General features: G+C 46.4%; 2 protein-coding genes across 4 annotated transcripts in view; both read left to right on the top strand.

The window, feature by feature from the left end:
* The window catches only part of LOC126980622 (facilitated trehalose transporter Tret1-like), an 8,722-nt gene extending 6,927 nt beyond the window's left edge, over positions 1-1,795 (top strand). The window contains exons 3-5 of the mRNA XM_050830724.1: positions 338-513; positions 634-1,663; positions 1,755-1,795. Coding sequence (XP_050686681.1) covers positions 338-513; positions 634-1,663; positions 1,755-1,795 — 1,247 coding nt within the window. The remainder of the gene's footprint in view (positions 1-337; positions 514-633; positions 1,664-1,754) is intronic.
* Positions 1,796-1,916: 121 nt separating this feature from the next.
* On the top strand, positions 1,917-21,434 carry LOC126980271 (sodium/potassium-transporting ATPase subunit alpha-like). Of its 3 annotated transcripts, none has more exons than XM_050829971.1 (13): positions 1,917-2,095; positions 3,878-4,078; positions 5,521-5,634; positions 5,963-6,097; positions 6,364-6,481; positions 6,879-7,064; positions 7,676-8,923; positions 9,637-9,893; positions 10,944-11,038; positions 13,704-13,878; positions 16,075-16,205; positions 16,379-16,480; positions 20,183-21,434. In XM_050829971.1, the coding sequence occupies exons 2-13, from the start codon at positions 4,001-4,003 to the stop codon at positions 20,301-20,303; spliced, it is 2,760 nt and encodes a 919-aa protein (XP_050685928.1). In that variant the 5' UTR covers positions 1,917-2,095; positions 3,878-4,000; the 3' UTR covers positions 20,304-21,434. The 3 variants fall into 3 exon arrangements, with proteins under 3 accessions (XP_050685928.1, XP_050685927.1, XP_050685926.1); XM_050829970.1 differs by lacking the exon at positions 1,917-2,095 and adding an exon at positions 3,198-3,503 and having other exon boundaries at positions 16,417-16,480; XM_050829969.1 differs by lacking the exon at positions 1,917-2,095 and adding an exon at positions 3,204-3,503.
* The last annotated feature ends 1,294 nt before the right edge of the window (positions 21,435-22,728 follow it).

The following is a 22,728-nucleotide window of genomic DNA, read 5'->3' as shown; positions in this document are numbered from 1 at the left end:
TGTTTTTCTTCTTCTTCTTCTTCTTCTTCTTCTTTCGTGGTTGCTGTTGTGGTGCCTCGTCTTTTCTTTCTTTTTCGTCTTCTCATTATATGTTGTCTATCTAAATATCTTTCTATCTATCTGTCTTCACCTCGCTCTCCCTCCTCTTATTTCGGCAGGTGACAATGGTGATAATAAGAGTGGTGAGAGTGGTGATGATGGTGATGACAATACTGGTGTTGAAGGAAGCGTGATGACAACAATAATGGTGATCACACTGATGGTGGTGATGATAGTGGTGGTGATGAGAGTGGTGATGGCAATGGTGGTGATGACAGTGGTGGTGTTGGTGTTGCAGGGAGCGTGGTGTACCTGGGTTCGATCCCCGGGTCTGTGGTGGGCGGGGTGCTGCTGCAGGTGCTGGGGCCGCGCCGCCTGCTGCTGCTGCTGCTGCCCGCGCTGGCCCTGGCCTGGCTGCTGCTGCCCCTCGCCACGCCCCACGCGCCCTCCCTCATAGCCCTCCGCGCCCTGCAGGTGAGCGTGTGTGTGTGTGTGTGTGCGTGTGTGTGTGCGTGTGTGTTGTGACGGCACTGTTACTTATACAGCCAACGTCACATTACCTCCGGGCCGCCTCTCCCCCCCCCCCCCCCCCAGGGCGTGCTGGTGGCGGGCGGCGGCCTGTGCGTGTACGTGTACCCCTGCGAGGTGGTGGAGGCGCGGCGGCGGGACCTTGTGGGCGCCCTGCCCGAGGCCGCCTTCTCGCTGGGTTTTCTGCTGGCCTACCTGCTGGCGGCGGCGCTGCACTGGTCCACGGTGGTGCTGCTGGTACCGCCCTGCCTGCTGCTGCCCACCGCCCTGGCCGTGGCCCTCGTGCCGGAGTCCCCCGCCTGGCTGCTGCACCACGGCCGCCTGGAGGAGGCGCGCGCCGTGCTGGCCACGCTGCGCCCCGCCGCCGCCGGCGTGGAGAAGGAGCTCCTCGCCCTGCAGCTGGACGGCCACAAAGACAGTGGCTTCCCCGCGCTGCTGCTGCGACACCCGCGGTTTTTGCTGCCGGTGCTGGCGGCGCTGACGCTGGTGCTGCTGAAGGAGAGCACCGGCCAGATGGTGCTGGTGCTGACGCTGAACCGCGTGCTGTCTGGGGGCGCCGTGGGGCTGTCCCCACTGTGGGGCAGCGCGGCAGTAGGCGCCGTGCGCGTGGCCGCCAACCTGGCGGGCTGTTGCGTCCTGCTGCGACGCTTCCAGCGGCGCGCCGTGCTGTCCCGCGCCGCCCTCACCGCCGCCGCCGCCATGGTGGTGCTGGCCAACTACTACGCCTCGCCCGGCGGCCACTTCTGGCCCCAGGGCACGCCCTTCGTGTTTACGGTGGTGTTCGTGGCCTGCTACGGCGGCGGCGTGGGCCCCGTGGCCAGCCTCATGGTCTCCGAGCTGCTGCCGGGCCCTGTGCGCGGCCTGGGCTCGGGCCTGGCCAACGCCGTGCTCTGCGCCGCACAGTTCGGCCTCACCTTCATGGCCCCTGCCACGGACCGCGAGTTCACCGTCTCCTGCTGGGGCTACGGCGGCGGCTGCCTCCTGCTGGCCGCCTTTGCCCTGCTGCTGCCCGAGACCCGGGGCCGCCCCCTGGAGGAACTGGAGGAGTATTGGCGAGGGGCGGCGGACCAGGGACTGTGCGGGAGCTGCCTGCCCCGTAAGAAGCCCGCAGCCATGCAAGCCCCGCCCCCCCATTGCCCCATCCCGTGGGCCTGCGGCCCCCTCACCCCCTTCCCCGCCTCTCACAGCACCTCCCTGCTCCCCACCCACGCCCCCTTCCCCTACCTGACCCCCCACCCCCTCCCCCCGCACCTCCCCACCTCCGCCTCCCTCCCCAACACCTTCCTCTACGCCCACACCTCCCCACCCCTGCACCCCTACGCTCCCACCTCCACCTTTACCTCCCATCCCGTCCCACCCCCTCCCCCAGCCTCCCCAGACCCCAACACACCCACCCCGCTCCTCACCCTTCCCCCGCTGTTCCCACACATCACCACCACCACCACCACCACGCCATCACCACCACCACCAGCACCCCCAGCAGCGCCTGCCCCGTGGTGTGTGGGGGACAGCCGCCCGCTGGCCCAGGGTATGTTGTGGTGTGCCTTGGTCCATTTGGCTGTGGGTGCTCACTTTTCTCTCCCGCTCCCCCGGGGTTACGAGACTTCCCTGGGGGGCTTGTGAGGGCTGAGTAGTAGTAGTAGTGGTAGTAGTAGTAGTAGTAGTAGTAGTAATGAGTGTTGTTGTTGAGATAATGTACGTAAGAAGTTGACATATATTGATCGTTGTAGTAGAAGTAGTAGTAGTAGTAGTAGTAGAAGTAGTAATCTGTAAACTCACATCATTAGATTTATTTTTCACAGTCATAATTATTAGTTTTAAGATCTCATTGTAACACCCACGTCATTATTTTATAGAGCTTGTGTTTTTTACTAATAATTTTAACGTTTATTAATTTTGTAGATAGACTAACTTACACACATGATCTTTGTTTGCATGGCTTTCTACTTACTTATATTTTGTGTTTTTGTGTTTGTTTGTCATGGTTTTGTGTTACTAGTTTGTTATTTTGTCGTTTTTGTTTGCTTCTGTTGTTGTTGATGTTTTCCTTGTTATTGTTATTGTTATTTTTCTTATCGTTGATTTCGCTGACATTAAAAACAAGACTTACCCTTCAACCTTACTATTACAATTACGACCAAACATTTTAAATATTTATCTACTTCGTAACTTCAGAAACGAAAACGTCACACTATAAACTCTACGGGATAGCCTACGAAGTTTTCAGTTAAGTCAATAAAAGAAAGTAAAGCTTGTAATGGTAATCTAATGTAATTTCTAATATAACTCGCCTATGCTATTGAGTGGCTCTCTGTAATATTGTGAAAGTGATGGAAAGTGTATGGTAAGGGGAGGGGGGGTGCGTTAACCTACCCAAGATATCCAAGAGACTCGTTTGAATATAGATTTAGGCTATTTATTATGAATTAGGTGACCAGCATAAGGTTAGGCTACTCAAATGACTGATTTCATAAATTTTAATAGCTACAAAAATGCAGAAATATTAGGAAATTTTTTTGTGGTGTTTAAATAAGAGTGCGGAATTATTTCTATCAAACTATGGCAACAAAATTTCATATCGACCGTTTTACCGTGTCACAAGGAACAAAAATATACTTGGTATTCTTTCATTTATATTATTAGAATTCATCTATATTATTCTCTACTATTTACTGTTCTATTTATTTATCTTAATCGAATTCGCAACCATCAACAAACGTCCGAGAGGTAATAACGTAAACAGTTGACCGTCGGCTCGTGGAGGGGGCGGCGGCACGCGGCGAGTTTCCTTTAAAACACCCGGCCAGTAGTGGCCCGCCATGGCGCGGCGGAAGGCTAAAAGAAACATTGAGTCCCTGAAGAGGGAGCCGCACCGCGACGACCACCTCGTGCCCCTGGAGCAGCTGTGCGCCAGGCTGGGGGTGGACCCGGCGGTGGTGAGTGCCCGGGGGGAGGGAGACAATACAAACTCTCGAGGAGCGCCGCCTCATGAACCATGGCGTCTCATTTCCGTGGCGCTGTCCCTTGAGCCCGCGGTGGGTAAGGACCCGTGTGTCCCCGGGGCGGGGCACAGGCCCTTGATTGATTGATTGATTCTTTTAGTGACCCTTAGCGGGGGTTAAACACTGGGTTTTCACGGGGGCAATAGGCGCGTTCAACACTCCCACCTGTGTGTGGTGAGTCGCGGGAAGTGGTTGCCGCGGGCAACCAATGAAGAACAGTTGGTTCACTGTATGAAACGAGACATCGGCGCGTCGAGTGTACGCCAGCCAAATATAATGGCCGTTATCTTTTCCTTTTTCTCCATCAGGGCCTCTCGCAAGCTGAAGCAAACGCCAGGCTGGAAAGAGACGGTCCGAACAGACTGACTCCGGTCAAGCGCGCGCCCGGCTTGGTCATCTTCCTCCAGCAGCTGGTCAAAGGGTTCTCCCTCATGCTGTGGGCGGCCACCGCGCTCTGCCTCCTCGCGTACGGCATCTCCATCCTGCAGCAGGACAGGAGGATGGAGTATGTGAGTGGCGGGGGTGTTAATATTGTCTGAGTCAAGTAATGGAGGAAGGGAAGAAGAGAAGGGAGACAGAAGGAAAGTGAAGCATTTAATATATAAGTGGTGGTGGTCGTGTTGTAGTCTTATTTGGCTATAGTGTTGGTTTAGGTTCATAGTTCAGTTATTATCATTATTATTATTAGTAGTAGTAGCAGTATTGTTATCATCATCATTTATCATTATCATTATTATTATCATTATTTAGCCAGGTTTGTGTTCCTATAGGTATGTAGTAGGTACAGGTAAGATTTATTAAGAATAATGTTAAAGCTATTGATGTCTTTTCTCTGTCTCCTACTTGTATATATTTCTCTGTGATGTATAAACGTCATTATTATTATTATTATTATTATTATTATTATTATTATTATTATTATTATTGCTGTTATTATTATTTTTAAGTGGTGAATAATGATTGTTTTTGCACACTATTAAACTGACATTCCACTTTTTTGTGATTCATATTTATTCGCTTTCAAATGGTTTCGTGTACTGCTTTTATTAACTTTTTTTTTCACATGTACATTTGGCAGTCTTGAAATCATAGTCTTATTGTGATAGTAGGGTGTTAGAATGTCTCTTTTTAGGATTTTATAAACCATCTCCACTCTTTGTAAATAAAGATGTATAAAACTCCTTTTCTTCTCTTCTCTTCCATCTTTATAAATCGAAGTCATTTAATGTTTCTGTATAATGTATTGTATTTGTTGGGTTGAGTCTTTATTTAACCTGGTAGCAGCGACGGGCCAAATTTGTGGCTTTACCATGTAACAGCGCAATGATATAACCCCCCCAAATAGATGATACATAATCTGATCACAAGTCCTTCGATATATATTATGAAATGGTTTGTGTGAGGGGTGACTTTTTCTCATTTTTCTCGCTTGGAGGGACCATTAAGAAACATGATCCCTGCTGCTACCGGGTTAAATTTGGCAGTTTCTTGTCCACTGTTAATGTGTTTATGTGTACATGTGGTGGAATGAATGACTTTACTCTGAACATTCTCAAAATCTGATTAAGGAATGTTTTATAAGGAAAACTGAGCATGTCTGTTTTTGCTCACTTCCTTAGAGTACTAGAGGGTCTGTGCGCCAGTCGGGTCTGTGCGTTAAGTCCCGCGTTACGTCCTATAACACATAAACAGAGAGTGGAAATGACGGGGCGAAGTTTAAATTTTCCCGACAGTAGACTATAGGTTAGAGATCTGTTTCTGCTTTATCCTTGCCACTTCTTTTTTTTTGGGGGGGGGATATATTTATAATGCTGGTTTGGGGGCTTTTAAACAAACTTTCCTTTTTTTGTGTTTGTGAGGCTGTGGTGAAATGGTTGACTGGCCTTTGTGTGTGTGTGTGTGTGTGTGTGTGTGTGTGTGCAGCTGTAGTGACGCGGGCCTCCCTTCACAGCTGTACCTGGGTGTGGTGTTGGCGGGGGTGGAGCTGGTCTCGGCTGCCTTCAGCTTCATGCAGGAGCAGAAGAGTTCAAAGGTCATGGAGTCCTTCATGAAAATGGTCCCGCTGGTAATGACCCTCGACCTTTATTTAGTTTTCAGTTTTATATTATTTTATTTGATTGTTTGTCTATTTTTTTTTTTAGTGTGTGTGTGTGTGTGTTTGTAAGGATGAGTCTAACCTTGCCTTTTTTATTTTTTCATTTATTTCTTTATTTGTTTACTTATGTTCATTATTTTTGTTATTTTTTGTTTCTAATTTTTCTTTCGTCAATAATAACATAAAAAACAGCCTACCATACCTCTAACATAATTTTCATAGCTATCAACTCATCTCCCTTATCACTATACAAAAAGAAATCTCACCATCATCTTCACCATCCCCTCGTCACCATTAGCAAACCATTGTGCGACGCGATGGTGAGGAGTTCATCATTGACACGAAGATGCTATGTGTTGGGGATGTGGTCAAGGTTCGGGCCGGCGATCGCATCCCGGCAGACATCCGCGTCATTGAGGTCAGCGGGTTTAAGGTACGGAGGTGTGGTGTTCTTGGTTGTGTGTGTGTGTATGTGTGTGTCTGTTATGTACGTTAATTTGTGTATGTGTGTGTCTGTTATGTATGTTAATTTGTGTATGTGTGTGACGCTTCTCTGACCAAAGAAAACAGAAGGATTTGTATGCAAGACTAAACTAGATTAAAAAAAAACGAGAGGTTGTAAGAGAGGTCAATTTCGGATGGAGAGATGCCTTGATACTTTCCTCATTGGCAGTTATCCCATCTGTTGTTCCTTCCCAGGTGGACAACTCCCCACTGACAGGAGAGTCCGTTCCACAGGCCCTCACGCTGACCACCACTTCGGAGAGTCTTCTCGAGGCCACTAATATTGCTTTCTACTCCACAAATGCTGTCGAAGGTAAACTAATAAACCACTTGGTGATGTCTTCTTGTAGGAAATCCACAGTCAAGGGGTTAATGTATAGACCTAAGAGATATACATACACCTTCTTTGTCTATCTTAACCTGGTAGCAGCGACGGGCCAAATTTGTGCCGTGATATAAACCCCCCCAAATAGATGATACATAAACTGATCACAAATGCTTTGATATATATTATGAAATGTGTGAGTGATGATTTTTTCTCATTTTTCTCGCTTAGAGGGACCATTAAGAAACATGATCCCCGCTGCTACCGGGTTAAACACACACACATGCACCGTAATGGGCAGGTCCACTACAGTAAGCCCTAAAATGTTTGATAATATTCCCCTGCCAGTTTATTTGTCAATCTTAAACTCATGCACATATCACAGGGATGGCCGTGGGAGTGGTTCTCAAGACAGGGGACGCTACGATGATGGGTCAAATTGCCGCGCTGGCCACCGTCATCACACCCCAGAAGACGCCACTCGCCAAGGAGATCGACCACTTCATCTCCATCATCACCGTTGTGTCCGTCGTCCAGGGCGTCGCTCTTCTCATAATGGCGATGGTGATGGGTGCGTGTTGATGTCGATGGTGGATGATGGATGGAGATGCTTTGTTAGTTCTTCTGTTTTGTCTTTCTTTTTTTTCTCTCTTTTTTTTGTTTGCTTTTTAGTTTTCCTCTTTTCTTCCTTCTGCTTTTATGTTTTCTTCTTTTTCTTCTCTTTCTCTCTTCAGTCGTTTGTTTGTTTAATTTTTCTTCTGTTTCTTCTTCGTTCTTCTTGTTTTTCTCTCTTTTTCTGTTTTCTTTTTAGCTTTTCTTCCTTTCTTCCCTCTGCCTCTTCTTCTTTTTCTTCTCTTTCTCTCTTATGTTTGTTTTTAGTTTTTCTTCCTTTTTCCTTCTGCTTCTTCTTTTTCTTTATCTTTTTCTTCCTCTTTTCCCTTCTTCTGTTTGTTTTTAGTTTTCTTCTTTTCTTCATTCTGCTTCTTTTTTCATCTTCTTTGCTCTCTTTCTTTTTCGTTTACATTCTTACTTTCCCTCAAGGCATTGGACATTTTTAGTGGTTTTATTAAGAGAGAGGAAATAATAGACCCCACTTCAGACACCTCTCAGTATTCTGATCTTACATAGCGAGAAGAAGTGAACGTACCTCAGTTACAAGCACACCTGTCGCCTCTCCCACAGGTTATGCATGGCTGGACGCCTTCGTGTTCCTGGTCGGAATCTTCGTCGCAAACATCCCCGAAGGCCTACTCGTCACTGTGGCCGTCTGTCTATCCCTGGCGGCTAAACGCATGGCCCTCGAGAACTGCCTCATCAAAAACCTGGAGGCCGTCGAAACTCTCGGGTCCATATCCGTCATCTGCACCGACAAAACTGGAACGCTCACCCAGAATCGCATGACAGTGGCGCACCTGTGGGTTGATATGCAGGTCGAAACGGTGGACTTCTCGGACATCTACACAGCGCCTGTCATCGAGGACCTGCCCAAGAGTGTGAGGGTTCTAGCTCGCACTGCCACCCTATGCACCAACGCCGTGTTCAAGGATGGGGATGAGGTGCCGGTGATGCGACGAGGGGTGATAGGCGACGGTTCAGAGGCAGCCCTGATCAAGTGGGTGGAAATGGCGTTTGGGACTTTGGATGAGATTCGGGGGTCGTATGAGAAGGTGTGTGAGGTTGCGTTCACATCGTTCAACCGTTATCATCTCTGCATCTATCGAGTCGCCAACCGGAAGAACGCGCATTTTCTACTCGTGATGAAGGGCGCGCCAGAGGTCATATTCGAGGCCTGCACGACCGTTCTGCTTCACGGCGAGGAGAAACGCATCAACGACCACTTCCGCGACGCCTTTGAAACCACACATGAGACACTAGGAGGTTTCGGCGAGAGAGTCCTAGGCTTCTGTGACTATTACCTACCATCCAAACACTTCCCTTCGACGTACGTTTTCCGTGCCGAGGACATGAACTTCCCGACTCGCGGTTTTCGTTTCATCGGCCTCACGTCACTCATCGATCCCCCGAGACCCAACGTGCCGGCAGCCATTACACAGTGCCGTGCCGCAGGGATACAGATCGTCATGGTAACTGGCGACCACCCCATAACCGCTAAAGCCATCGCTCGAAAAGTTGGAATCATTTCTCCGGACAGCGAAACCGTGGAGGACATCGCAAGGAGACTCAACATCCCCATCGCAAAAGTTGACCCTAAACTGGCCACGGCGGTCGTCCTATGCGGCAGTGACCTAGCGCGTATGACCCCAGAGGACTTAGCGAAGGTGCTGTTGGTTCACCGAGAGATTGTGTTTGCCCGGACGTCCCCGCAGCAGAAGCTCTTGGTGGTCGAAGGCTTCCAGAAACTTGGTACCATCGTCGCTGTGACCGGAGATGGGGTGAATGACGCCCCCGCCCTCAAACAGGCTGATATTGGTAGGTGAAGGAGGAGGAGGAGGAGGAGGAGGAGGAGGAGGAGGAAGAAAAATGAGAGAATGAGGAGTAATGTGTGTGTGTGTGTTTGTGTAGGTGGGTGAAGGAGGAGGAGGAAGAGGAGGAGTAAAAGAAAGAAGAATGAGAGAATGAGGATTAATGTTTGTGTGTGTGTGTGTGTGTTTGTAGGTGGAGAAAAGAGAAGGAGGAGGAGGAGGAGGAGAAGAAGAGTATAGCAAAGGTGGAGGAGTAAGAGGAAGCAGAATGAGAGAAGAATGAATGTGTGTGTGTGTGTGTGTGTGTGTGTGTGTGTGTGTAATTTAGTCTTTCCACTTTTCCATTCTACTCTTTCTCTATTCTCCTCATCTTAGGGTCAGAAAAGGAGGAGGAGGAAGAAGAAGAAGAAGAGGAGGAGGAGGAGGAGGAGAAAAAATGTGTTTAGATTTACATAAATATCTCAGACAACCATTTTCTATCAGGCATTCACTCGCTAACATCACTACCCATGTTATACCATTTCCTTATGCATGAGTTAACCAGTGTATTGACTCTCTCACATTTCCTCATCATCCTGAAATTGACCTCTCTTTTGGCCACTCCTCTAAACTACTTTTCATGGGGGTATAGCGATTAGCATTTTTTTTATTATTATTATTATTATTATTTTTGAGCTGCGTACTTTAATGGAAAAAAAATCATCATCAACTCATCCACAGGTGTCGCCATGGGGATTTCGGGCACGGAGGTCGCCAAGGAAGCTGCTGATCTGGTCCTAATAGACGACAACTTCTCGTCCATCGTCCGAGGCGTAGAAGAGGGGCGGATCATCTTCGACAACCTCAAGAAATCCATCCTCTACACCCTGACGTCGAAGGTAGCAGAGTTGGCGCCCTTCCTCTTCTTTGTGATGGCCCGTGCACCGCTGCCCCTCGGAACTGTCACTATCCTGTGTATTGATCTCGGGACTGACTTGGTGAGTGGTGGGTACAGGGTTTGTGGGTAAGAGTGAGTTGATTTAGCCCAAACTATTTATTGTTTTTATCATCATCCATTCCTTCTTACTGCTTGGAAACATCACTATTTTCTGTATTGATCTGGGGCTGAGTTGGTGAGTGGTGGGTACAGGGTTTGTGGGTAAGAGTGAGTTGATTTAACCCAAACTATTTATTATTTTTATCATCATCCATTTCTTCTTACTGCTTGGAAACATCACTAAATTTTCTGTATTGATTTGGGGCTGAGTTGGTGAGTGGTGGGTACAGGGTTTGTGGGTAAAAGTGAGTTGATTTAACCCAAACTATTTATTGTTTTTATCATCATCCATTCCTTCTTACTGCTTGGAAACATCACTAAATTTTCTGTATTGATTTGAGGCTGAGTTGGTGAGTGGTGGGTAGACTAATTGTGGGTAAGAGTGCGTAGATTCAGCCCAAACTATTTAATATTTTCATCTCGGTCCGTTCCTTCTTACTGCTTGGAAACATCACTAAATTTTCTGTATTGATTTGGGGCTGAGTTGGTGAGTGGTGGGTAGACTAATTGTGGGTAAGAGCGCGTAGATTTAGCCCAAACTATTTAATATTTTCATCTCCGTCCATACCTTCTTACTGCTTGGAAACATAACTAAATTTTCTGCATTGATTTGGGGCTGAGTTGGTGAGTGGTGGGTACAAGGGTAGTGGGTAAGAATGAGTGGATTTAGGCGAAACTACATACTTTTTCCATCATCGTCCATTCCCTTTTACCACTTGCAACCATCACTATTCAAAGCCAAATCCATGCCAATTGCACCGGACAGCTTAACCACGACAGGGTGAAAAGGCCAATACAATGGAAATGAGCACTGCAGCGACCTTCAGCTATAGCGTATGCCCCAGACTTTACAAACCTTACGCTTTCAGTATATACACAGACTTAAGTTTTATTCAATTCATCACAGCTGCCTGCCCCCTCTAATACTACAAGCTAGATAAACATTGCTCCTCTATCGGCTGAGACTAAAGTTTTGTCCATTCCCTCACAGCTGCCGGCCATCTCCTTAGCCTACGAGGAAGCTGAGTCGGACATTATGAAGCAGGAACCCCGGGACCCAGTGAAGGACAAGCTCGTCAACTCGAGGTACAAATACATACACGAACGGTCTTCTTAATCCGTCCACTGCAATTGGCACAGATTTGACCTTCACTGGTAGCCTGGTAACATATAGTCCCAGGTCCTTCTCTGCCTCCGTGGTAGATAGTGGAGTGTTTCCCATGTGGTATTGGTATGCTGGATATCCCTTCACTGGTAGCCTGGTAACATATAGTCCCAGGTCTTTCTCTGCCTCCGTGGTGGATAGTGGAGTGTTTCCCATGTGGTATTGGTATGCTGGATATCCCTTCACTGGTAGCCTGGTAACATATAGTCCCAGGTCTTTCTCTGCCTCCGTGGTAGATAGTGGAGTGTTTCCCATGTGGTATTGGTGTGCTGGATATCCCTTCACTGGTAGCCTGGTAACATATAGTCCCAGGTCTTTCTCTGCCTCCGTGGTAGATAGTGGAGTGTTTCCCATGTGGTATTGGTGTGCTGGATATCCCTTCACTGGTAGCCTTGTAACATATAGTCACAGGTCCTTCTCTGCCTCCGTGGTAGATAGTGGAGTGTTTCCCATGTGGTATTGGTGTGCTGGATATCCCTTCACTGGTAGCCTGGTAACATATAGTCACAGGTCCTTCTCTGCCTCCGTGGTAGATAGTGGAGTGTTTCCCATGTGGTATTGGTATGCTGGATATCCCTTCACTGGTAGCCTTGTAACATATAGTCCCAGGTCTTTCTCTGCCTCCGTGGTGGATAGTGGAGTGTTTTCCACGTGGTATTGGTATGCTGGATATCCCTTCACTGGTAGCCTGGTAACATATAGTCCCAGGTCCTTCTCTGCCTCTGTGGTGGATAGTGGAGTGTTTCCCATGTGGTATTGGTGTGCTGGATATCCCTTCACTGGTAGCCTGGTAACATACACTCCCAGGTCTTTCTCTGCCTCTGTGGTGGATAGTGGAGTGTTTCCCATGTGGTATTGGTGTGCTGGATATCCCTTCACTGGTAGCCTGGTAACATACACTCCCAGGTCTTTCTCTGCCTCTGTGGTGGATAGTGGAGTGTTTCCCATGTGGTATTGGTGTGCTGGATATCCCTTCACTGGTAGCCTGGTAACATACACTTCCAGGTCTTTCTCTGCCTCTGTGGTGGATAGTGGAGTGTTTCCCATGTGGTATTGGTGTGCTGGATATCCCTTCACTGGTAGCCTGGTAACATACACTCCCAGGTCTTTCTCTGCCTCTGTGGTGGATAGTGGAGTGTTTCCCATGTGGTATTGGTGTGCTGGATATCCCTTCACTGGTAGCCTGGTAACATACACTTCCAGGTCTTTCTCTGCCTCTGTGGTGGATAGTGGAGTGTTTCCCATGTGGTATTGGTGTGCTGGATATCCCTTCACTGGTAGCCTGGTAACATACACTTCCAGGTCTTTCTCTGCCTCTGTGGTGGATAGTGGAGTGTTTCCCATGTGGCATTGGTATGCTGGATATCCCTTCACTGGTAGCCTGGTAACATACACTTCCAGGTCTTTCTCTGCCTCTGTGGTGGATAGTGGAGTGTTTCCCATGTGGTATTGGTATGCTGGATATCCCTCCCAAGATGCATGACTTTACATTTTTCTTCATTGAATTGTAGCAGCCACTCTTTGTTCCATTCCTGTAGCTTGGTGATGTCTTCTTCAAGGAAATCCACAGTCAAGGGGTTAAGGGAGGGATGGGGCTGTTTCCTCCGTCATGCTGCTTATATTAACTTTATATAAATAGCCAGACCTCTGCATCCAAAATTTAGACATATCAACTTCAATATACACACCAAATTGGTGGTACAAAGGTAAACAAACAAACGTATAGAACAACATTTTACTTTTTTTGTTATCTGTTGTGAGGGCAACTACCAACTTAGCGGGTGAACGACTGGGGCACTCCTGCCACCCGCCCGCATCTTGTCGTTCGAAGCTGTTCAACTACTGAGGTGCAGCGAACCACCTGCTTCACTACCGCTGCTCGTTTGCCTGACGCCGTTTGACGCCCCGGTCGACGGAACTACCAAGGCTTCTCAACCCGCTATGGGAGGCGACTTGGTGACCGCCAGCGCCTTCCTCGTCAGACAGCGGCCGAGCCTCGCCCTGAACACTTGATTCTACTCCGGTTCCCAAGCCCTGCTCTCACTCGGGTTAACTCAGATACCGTGGGGTCGTTCTGGGTGCCTTACCTCTCTCCTCTCCACGCCCTGGACTCCTGTTACTGCTGTGAACCTGACGCACTTTCTCCTCCTGCACCTCCCTCGTCCACCACGTCTACACCACTTCAAGGATGAAGATGTGCTGCCTTGTCATTGCCACTCAAAGGACGAGACGCCCAGAAGAGGAAGAAGCCGTGCAACGGGTCATTGCTGAGTCCGGCATGCTGAAGCCTTCGTGTTGGAGACTTCAGATTGTGAGGCTGTTTTGGGGTTTTCTACTTTATTTAAAGTAAACTGGTGTCTAACCATTTATCTTGCTGTTTGTTATCCCTTCCGATTACAGCACCCAACACTGGAACCTTGACATCTGTTTTTCATTCTTTTCATACTTTTTTTTTTTTTTTTTTGTGTGTGTGTGTGTGTGTGTGTGTGTGTGTGCGCTTTTTTTCTGTTTTCGTCGACGTGAGAAAAGAAAACACGGAATGACAACTAACTCACACAGCCCTCCCTCCCTCCCTCCCACCCCAAGGCTCCTCTCCATGGCGTACGGGCAGCTCGGGGTGATCCAGGCGCTGGCGGGCTTCTTCGCCTACTTCGTGGTCATGGCGGAGAATGGCTTCCTGCCCGACAAGCTCCTGGGTTCCCACAAACGATGGTACTCCAAGACCGTCAACGATATGGAGGACTCGTATGGGCAGGAGTGGGTGAGTGGGAGTAGTAGGAGTAGTGGTAGTAGTAGTAGTAGTAGTAGTAGTAGTAGTAGTAGTAATAGAAGTAATTGACCTATCTTTTGACCACTCCTCTAACCCTTTTTAGGAGCAGTGAGTAGCAGGCTTTTTTTTCACATTTGTTTCCTTTTTTTATGCCCTTGAACTGACTCCTCTGCTGTAAAGAAGAAAAAAAAGGAGCGGAAGGGAGTAGCTAAGAGGAGTATTAAGGAGTTTTATGGAGAGAGTAGAGGGTATGAGGAAGGAGCTATCAGGGGCTTAAGAATAGGGGTGGATGAGGAGAGGGTAGTAGGGAGTAGGTATAAGGAGAGAGTACAAAGGGTCACTTAACCATATACTGTCTTCACCTAAAATCATCTTGTAACCTCCCATAGTCGGTACTCTCTCCTCCTCTCCCCTTCCTCCTTTTCCCTCCCTAGATACATTATAACCAGGAGAGGGTAGTGGTAGGGAGTAGGTATAAGGAGGGAGTAGAAAGGGTCACTTAACCATACAGTATCTTCACCCAGAATCATCTTGCAACTTTCTCCCATAGTCGGTACTCTTTCCTCCTCTCCCCTTCCTCCTTTTCCCTCCCTAGATACATTATAACCAGGAGAGGGTAGTGGTAGGGAGTAGGTATAAGGAGGGAGTAGAAAGGGTCACTTAACCATACACTCTCTTCACCTAAAATCATCTTGTAACCTTCTCCCATAATCAGTACTCTCTCCTCCTTTCCCCTTCCTCACTTAACCACGTAACGTAACCACTCAACCATACACTATCTTCACCCAAAATCATCTTGTAAACTTCTCCCATAATCAGTACTCTCTCTCCCTCTCCCCTTCCTCCTTTTCCCTCCCTAGACACATAACCATACTTTAACCATGTCATCTTTTCTCATCCCCTTTCCCATAGCTGGGCACTATAACAGAAAACCTTATTCCCGATAACCGATAACTGATAATGGGAAACCTTATCGGTGATAACCGATATTCGTTAACTAGAAACTCAAATATAGGCAATAACCGATAACCGATACCCGATATTAATCCACAATTCCGATACTAGCTAGCGATAAGTCCGATAGGCGAAAACGATACCATATTGATATTTTAAATAAAAAACACAGATGAATTCAAATTTTCATTATCTGTATTTTAGAAGACTTACAAAACCTAAAAACCACACGTTGACACGTACATATGGACGGTAATACTAGAAACGCCTGAACCGGTGTTGTGTTATTTGGCGTCCCAACCATCAAAAGCTGGCGCTATTGTTTACAAATTCTGGTCTCTCGTGAACTGCGCATGCTCAGACCAGCAAGCGTAGACCTGTACAGTCTCACAAAGCTTTTTAACCGTAATTAAGAGTTGCTGGAAGGCTGAATCAGACATACAGTACCACTACCACCATCCTCGCTGTTTCTAGAACGACACCGTACGAGTTGTATTTATATGTACAGAGTATTGTTCTAGAAACAGGGAGGATGGTGGTACTGTATGTCTGATTCAGCCTTCCAGCAACTACTCTTAATGTGTTAAAATGCTTTGTGAGACTGTACAGGGCTCCGCTTACTGGTCTGAACATGCGCAGTTCACGAGAGACCAGTGTTTGTAAACAAAAGCGCCAGATTTTGACGATGGGACACCAAATAACACAACGACCGTGCCTTCACTATCATGGCATGCTCACAAACGAATATGGAATATCAAATTTGAGGCAGTGAATAATCATTTTTGGGGCAAAGTTAAATGATTTTTCTCTTTGATATATTGATTTTTGAGTCTAACATTAAAAAATAACCTAGTGTTTTAATGTTGATGATCAAAGTATGAAATCTCTTCACCGAAGATGTTTCATATACCGAAGTTTTTTTCATACAACACCGGGCGCCGGGGCCATGCATGCGCAGTAGGGAGGAGACAACGTTTTTTTCTGAGAAGCGGAAAAAAGTAGCGATTATCGCTAGTTTGGTAACAAAAGTAACGAAGATACCGATATATATTTAAATAAGTAGCGGATGACTGATAACCCGATTTTGTTATCAGCGATAAAGTATCGTGATAACTTATCACGATAACACCCAGCTATGCCCTTTCCCCTCTCCCCTTCCTCCTTTTCCCTCCCTAGACACATGACTGTACCCTACTTTAACCATGTCGTCTTTTCTCGCCCCTGTTCCTCTAGAGTTACCACGACAGACAGGCGCTGGAGTACACGTGCCACTCTGCATTTTTTGTGAGCATTGTGGTGTTGCAGTGGGCCACCCTCATCGTCAGCAAGACCAGGCGGAACTCCCTCCTGCGCCAGGGCATGAGGTGAGGGGATGAGGGGATGTGAGGATGAAGGAAGAGGAGGAGGGGGAGTGTGTAGGGTGAGGTTTTTGTTTGTTTTGTTTGATTTTATGGTTAGTTACTCTCAATTGCAACAGAAAAGATTTTTTTTTATTTATTTATTTATTTTTTATTTATTTATTTATTTTTTTACTCAGGAACATGGTGCTCAACTTCTCCCTCTTCTTCGAGACAGCGCTGGCCGCCTTCCTCGTCTACACCCCGGGCATGGACAAGGCTCTGCACATCTATCCCCTGAAGTAGGTTCCTTAATGGGGGGATCTCCAGCTGAACCGAGGGATACCTGTATGTCTTGTGTGAGGAGTGTAATCTATTTGTAATCTATCTATGTAATGCAATTTAGTTCCGCTTTCCACATACCTCCACATAACCGCTGCATGTTAGGAAACACACAAGAAATTAATCCAGACTCGGAATGGGTGGATTGAACCTGCGACTGGCTAGATAGGAAAACCACTCCTTAACCCAATAGCAGCTGATGACACGGTGCTCATTGCAGAAAATGAAAGTGACCTACAAAATTTGGTCAGTGTTTTTGATAGTGTCTGTAATAGGAGAAAGCTGAAAGTAAATGTCAACAAAAGTAAAGTGATGGATTGTGAGCAAAGTAGAAATGAGGTTGTAGATTTTGTATGCCCATATAGAGTGGGAATTGAATGTGAAAAAGAATGCAAAATAATTTTGAATGGTGAAGAAATGGGGGAGGTCAATGAGTTTAAGTACCTTGGATCAGTTATTTGTAAGCATGGTGGTATGGAGGGAGAGATAAGAGAAAGGGCATTGCAAGGAAGAAGGGTGGTTGGGTCTTTGGGACGAATCATGAAAGGCAGAAGTGTGAGAATGGAGGTAAAGAGGGATTTGACAAATACAGTAATAGTACCAACCCTCAAATATGCAAGTGAAACATGGGCCTAGAATGAAAGTCAGAGGTCTAGAGTGCAGGCAGTGGAAATGAGTTATTTGAGGAGTGCTTGTGGTGTGAGTAGAATGGATGGAATGAGTAATGAAAGTGTGTACGAGCATTTTGGAATGTGTCACGGGTGAAGGGAAGAAGTGTGGAGTGGTGGAAGAAGTGAAGCGACAGACAGACAGAAGTGGTTTGGCCACATGGAGCGAATGGAGGAGAGTAAGATGACCAGAAGGGTGTATGTGAGTGAGATAGAGGGAGGGAATGCTAGAGGACGACCTCCAGTGAAATGGAGGAATAGGGTGCAAGAGTACGTTTGGGAGAGGGGGGAATGATCTTTGAGAAACTTTGAGCAGGCAAGGAGGGAGTGTCTGGATAGAGAAAGTTGGAAGCTCTTCTGCCGTGGCCATCCCCTGGTGGGAGCTCCTAGGAGCAGCAGGGCCCGTGAGAGGGGGGTGAAGCTGGTATCTTTACACCAGGGCCCGGTCTCAAAGGGGGCCCGGCCTCAAAGGGGGCCAGTCACCCGACCAGGAGGGAAAAAAATGGGAGAGTAAATGGTAGGGGCCCAATGACACTCATAGTACCAGGGCCCAGTGATGGCTCTCCCTGGCCCTGAGGAGCAGGCGTCGATGAAATGAATGAATGAATGAATAGAAGCGGGGATCATGTTTCTTAACCCTTAGATTATGGCAATCGTATATATAAGTGCACTACCACACGCCCCACCCGTACGGGGATCATATATATAATCATCACACTCTACGCTCCCTACGTTTCAAATATACCGCCAGTTCTTGACTCAGAAGAATGGTGGAGGCATCTGGCATCTGTACACAAACATTCGTCTCCAGCACACGCCCTACCGAAGGCCACAGATCATTTTCCACTTTTGTTCAGAATACATCTGTCATGTCTCGTGACGTGTCAAGCAGTTCCTCTGCTCCAAGCGGAAGTAGAGCGCGGGCGAATCAAAGTGACAGTGACTCTGATGACTGCCATGGTAGTGACATTGACAGTGATACTAGTGACAGTGACTGGCTATCCAATTTTGGAGACATTAGTCAACGAAGCAGTGATAGTGATGTATATATATACCGCCTGCCTCACAGCCTCTCCCTACCCCTGCCCCGAGTACTTCAAGATGGAGGTGTGGCCGTGCTTCTTCGTGTTCTAGGATGGCGGATGGCGGTGGCTGAATCGACAGAGTAACAGCACCGCGTTCAGGAGGACGCGAGTTCAATCCCCGCCCGGTGCCACCAAGCTGGGATTTTTCAGCCGCCGCCGAGTGGCTTAAAACTACCCACATGCTGTCCAGAAGACCACCTATCAACCCGGACTCTAGATTCTAGGATTAAAGATGAGCTCCGGGAGGGCAGCATGAGCCAATGCAAGATGGCGCCACTATAAACACTCGCCTGCGCCAGAATGGGCTGGGCCGACCATCAGGACCCACCGGGAAGAAGCCTTGGGTCGACCATCAGGCCCCACCGGGAAGAAGCCTTGGGTCGACCATCAGGCCCCACCGGGAAGAAGCCTTGGGTCGACCATCAGGCCCCACCGGGAAGAAGCCTTGGGTCGACCATCAGGCCCCACCGGGAAGAAGCCTTGGGTCGACCATCAGGCCCCACCGGGAAGAAGCCTTGGGTCGACCATCAGGCCCCACCGGGAAGAAGCCTTGGGTCGACCATCAGGCCCCACCGGGAAGAAGCCTACCGGTGCTATAGGCCGCGACGTAAAAAAACAAAAAACAAAAACAAAAACAAAACAAAAAAACAAGAGGGCGTGCAAGAGCTAGTGCTGCTGCTAGTGACGGAAACTTTCAGTGGACCAGTGGTGATTTTTTTATACCAAGTGTGCCTCAGTTTGACGGTGCTCAGGTGGGAAACACAAATAATTTCCCAGAAGTGCAACAAGAATGTGACTATTTTCTTGCATATATGTATAATGATTTACTGGATCTAATTGTCAAGGAAACAAACAGAAATTTTGCACAGTGTGGCGAGCACGTGGGCTTGCATGAGAGTGAGCGGGGTGCCACCATGCGATGCGTCACGGCCACGAGAAAATGCGCAATATTTTCAGCTGTCATAACTTTTTTATCATTATTAGGAGAGAAGTTTTATTACACCACCATATATACTAAATGAATATACAATTATTGCAAAGAAGAAAGACACCATTTCCACCTCTTTTAAATGTCTAAATTTTCCCCGTGCACACCATCCAGAGAAATATATCGCCACCCGTACTCAATGGGTTAATGGTCCCTCTAAGCGAGAAAAATGAGAAAAAATCATCACTCACACAAACCATTTCATAATATATATCAAAGCATTTGTGATCAGTTTATGTATCATTTATTTTGGGGGGGTTAAATCATGGCACAAATTTGGCCCGTTGCTGCTACACGGTAAAGCCACAAATTTGGCCCGTTGCTGCTACACGGTAAAGCCACAAATTTGGCCCATTGCTGCTACACGGTAAAGCCACAAATTTGGCCCGTTGCTGCTACACGGTAAAGTCACAAATTTGGCCCATCGCTGCTACACGGTAAAGCCACAAATTTGGCCCATCGCTGCTACACGGTAAAGCCACAAATTTGGCCCGTTGCTGCTACACGGTAAAGTCACAAATTTGGCCCATCGCTGCTACACGGTAAAGCCACAAATTTGGCCCATCGCTGCTACACGGTAAAGCCACAAATTTGGCCCATCGCTGCTACACGGTAAAGCCATAAATTTGGCCCGTTGCTGCTACACGGTAAAGTCACAAATTTGGCCCGTCACTGCTACACGGTAAAGCCACAAATTTGGCCCGTTGGTGCTACACGGTAAAGCCACAAATTTGGCCCGTCACTGCTACCAGGTTAACCAGGGGAGTAAAATATGCAGAAGTCAACAAAAGTGAGGCAATTTTGAAGCAACCATTGTTTTTTGAGTTGGTAAAGATGGATGTCTCATAGCAAAGGAGCTCTAGGAATAGTCTTTGAATTCTTCCACTCTATATGTAGGCTAACCTTTCCCTCCTTTCCCAGGCCTCTGTGGTGGTTTATCAGTCTTCCGTTCCTGCTGCTGACCCTGGCGTACGACACGGTGATCACCTACCTCATCCGACGCTACCCTGGTGGTTGGGTGGAACGTGAGATGTACTACTAACAAGCCAGGGCTGCATTTTAAGACACCATTGCTTCTCACATCAACTATTTCTAGAGGTCAAAGAGGGGATCAATCTGTTTTTCGTAAGTGTTTTTTAAGGTTCATGGCACAGAAAAAGGGTCAAATTACCACCAGGGTCATAAAACTACCCCTGGAAAGGCCTGCTGCTCCTACGAAAGCCATGTCAAATATGTGAACTTGGGCGACAACATGTTTTAAAATACGACCCCCAGTCTCTGCTACCATCCAAACTAAAGAGGAACCAGACATATTTAAAGGAGGAAAGCAGTATTTAGGAAGATATGAGAGCTGGGTAGTGTGTGAGATGTACCATTGACAAGCTGATCTATGCTACCATCCAGAATAAAGAGGAACCAGACATATTTAAAGGAGGAAAAGCAGTATTTAGGAAGATATGAGAGCTGGGTAGAGTGTAAGATGTACCATTGACAAGCTGATCTATGCTACCATCCAAAATAAAGAGAAACCAGACATTTAAAGGAGGAAAAGCAGTATTTAGGAAGATATGAGAGCTGGGTAGAGTGTAAGATGTACCATTGACAAGCTGATCTATGCTACCATCCAAAATAAAGAGGAACCAGACATATTTAAAGGAGGAAAAGCAGTATTTAGGAAGATATGAGAGCTGGGTAGAGTGTGAGATGTACCATTGACAAGCTGATCTATGCTACCATCCAGAATAAAGAGGAACCAGACATATTTAAAGGAGGAAAGCAGTATTTAGGAAGATATGAGAGCTGGGTAGAGTGTGAGATGTACCATTGACAAGCTGATCTATGCTACCATCCAAAATAAAAAGGAACCAGACATGTTTAAAGGAGGAAAAGCAGTATTTTGGAAGATATGAGAGTTGAGTGGAGCAGGTTTTACTGTGCATATATATTTTAATGGAAGAAGAAGAAAATGAGATGTTTGGTTACAATAGAACATGTTAACTTATAATACAAAAAATGATCTACCAAAGGATTAACTGTGCATATATTTTAATGGAAGAAGAAGAAGAAGAAAATAAGTTTGGTTACAATAGAAGAACATGTTAACTTATAATACAAAAAATGATCTACCAAAGGATTAACTGTGCATATATATTTTAATGGAAGAAGAAGAAAATGAGAAGTTTGATTTTAATAGAAGAACACTTAACTTTTAGTACAAAAAAAAAAATACCAAAGGATTGATTGTACATATATATTTTTTTAATGAAGACCCTTATTTATTTATTTATTTATTTTGTTAACAGAATATGGACTTAGGTATATTTTTGATAGGCCATGTTAGCTTAGACAAATATGAAGTGGAGAATATTTTGTTAAGTGTATTGGTTCTGTATGCATTTCTTAGTGTATTTATTTATCTATTTACTTTTAAACGTATAAGTCAGCGATGAAAAGAATAAATTAGTATCCGGGAACGCGTCTCCATTTTTCATTCAGGTATCCCCAAAAATAACCGAACTCGATAGAATATACAAATTCAACCTTAAAACGCAAAATTAGGCTGGGTATCATTCATAAACACACCCATAAACACGAAAAGAATAAAAAAAATCAGCCGCCCATTGTGATAAGGAACCATCGGGCGGTGACAGCGAGCGCACCGATGCTAGATTATCGTACTCAGAGCCTCGCATTTATCGGTTTGTGAGGCTTATCTATTGCCAAAAAAACACAAGTATTTAACCATTTTAACGATAAGTGTATATGAAGGCAGTTATTGGGGTCGAAGAGGCAGTTTTTGGGTCGGAAATCGGCAAACAGGAGGCTGAGTACGACAATCTGGCAACGTTAAGTGCACCGTTGCCAGATTATCGTACTCAGCCTCGTATATACCGGTTTGTAGCTATTGCCCCAAAACACCAATAATTAACCATTTTAACGATAACTATATATATGAAGGCAGTTATTGGGGTCGAGGAGGCAGCTTTTGTGTCGGAAATCGGCAAACAAATACCATCTCAAAACGCAAAATTAGGCAGGGTATCATTTATAATTACACACATGGATAAAGAATAAATTAGTACCTGGAAACTTCACTTTTTCACCTAGATATCCCCATATCCCCAAAACTACTAAATCTTTCACTATAACAAACAAATTCCATCTTAAAACGCAAAATCAGGAGGGTGAGTACGACAATCTGGCAACGTTGAGCGGGCGGAACGTTGCCAGATGGTCGTGCTCAGCTTCTTATTTTTACCTATTTACACCTCAAAAACTGTCTCCTGTGTCGAAATACCTAGATTTATTTATATTTATCGTTACATTCGTTAATTTCTCATGTCTTATGGGGATAGTTAAATGTCAGAAACCGGTAAAAATGATGTTCTGAGTACGACAGTCTGGCAACGTTGCGCGACGGGCGGCTTTATTTACCCACAATGCAACAGACCAAAACAGTAGTCGCT

The sequence above is a fragment of the Eriocheir sinensis genome, chromosome 44 (assembly GCF_024679095.1).
Source record: "Eriocheir sinensis breed Jianghai 21 chromosome 44, ASM2467909v1, whole genome shotgun sequence".
NCBI classification, from domain to species: domain Eukaryota; kingdom Metazoa; phylum Arthropoda; class Malacostraca; order Decapoda; family Varunidae; genus Eriocheir; species Eriocheir sinensis.
This window is presented reverse-complemented; position numbering and strand designations above follow the sequence as displayed.

Excerpts from the sequence above, each read along its gene's own strand:
- LOC126980271 (XM_050829969.1), top strand. The coding sequence starts at position 3,387 with ATGGCGCGGCGGAAGGCTAAAAGAAACATTGAGTCCCTGAAGAGGGAG. Across the intron at positions 3,504-3,877 it reads TGGGGGTGGACCCGGCGGTG|GGCCTCTCGCAAGCTGAAGC; the intron begins GTGAGTGCCCGG and ends TTTCTCCATCAG. Across the intron at positions 11,039-13,703 it reads GACAAGCTCGTCAACTCGAG|GCTCCTCTCCATGGCGTACG; the intron begins GTACAAATACAT and ends TCCCACCCCAAG.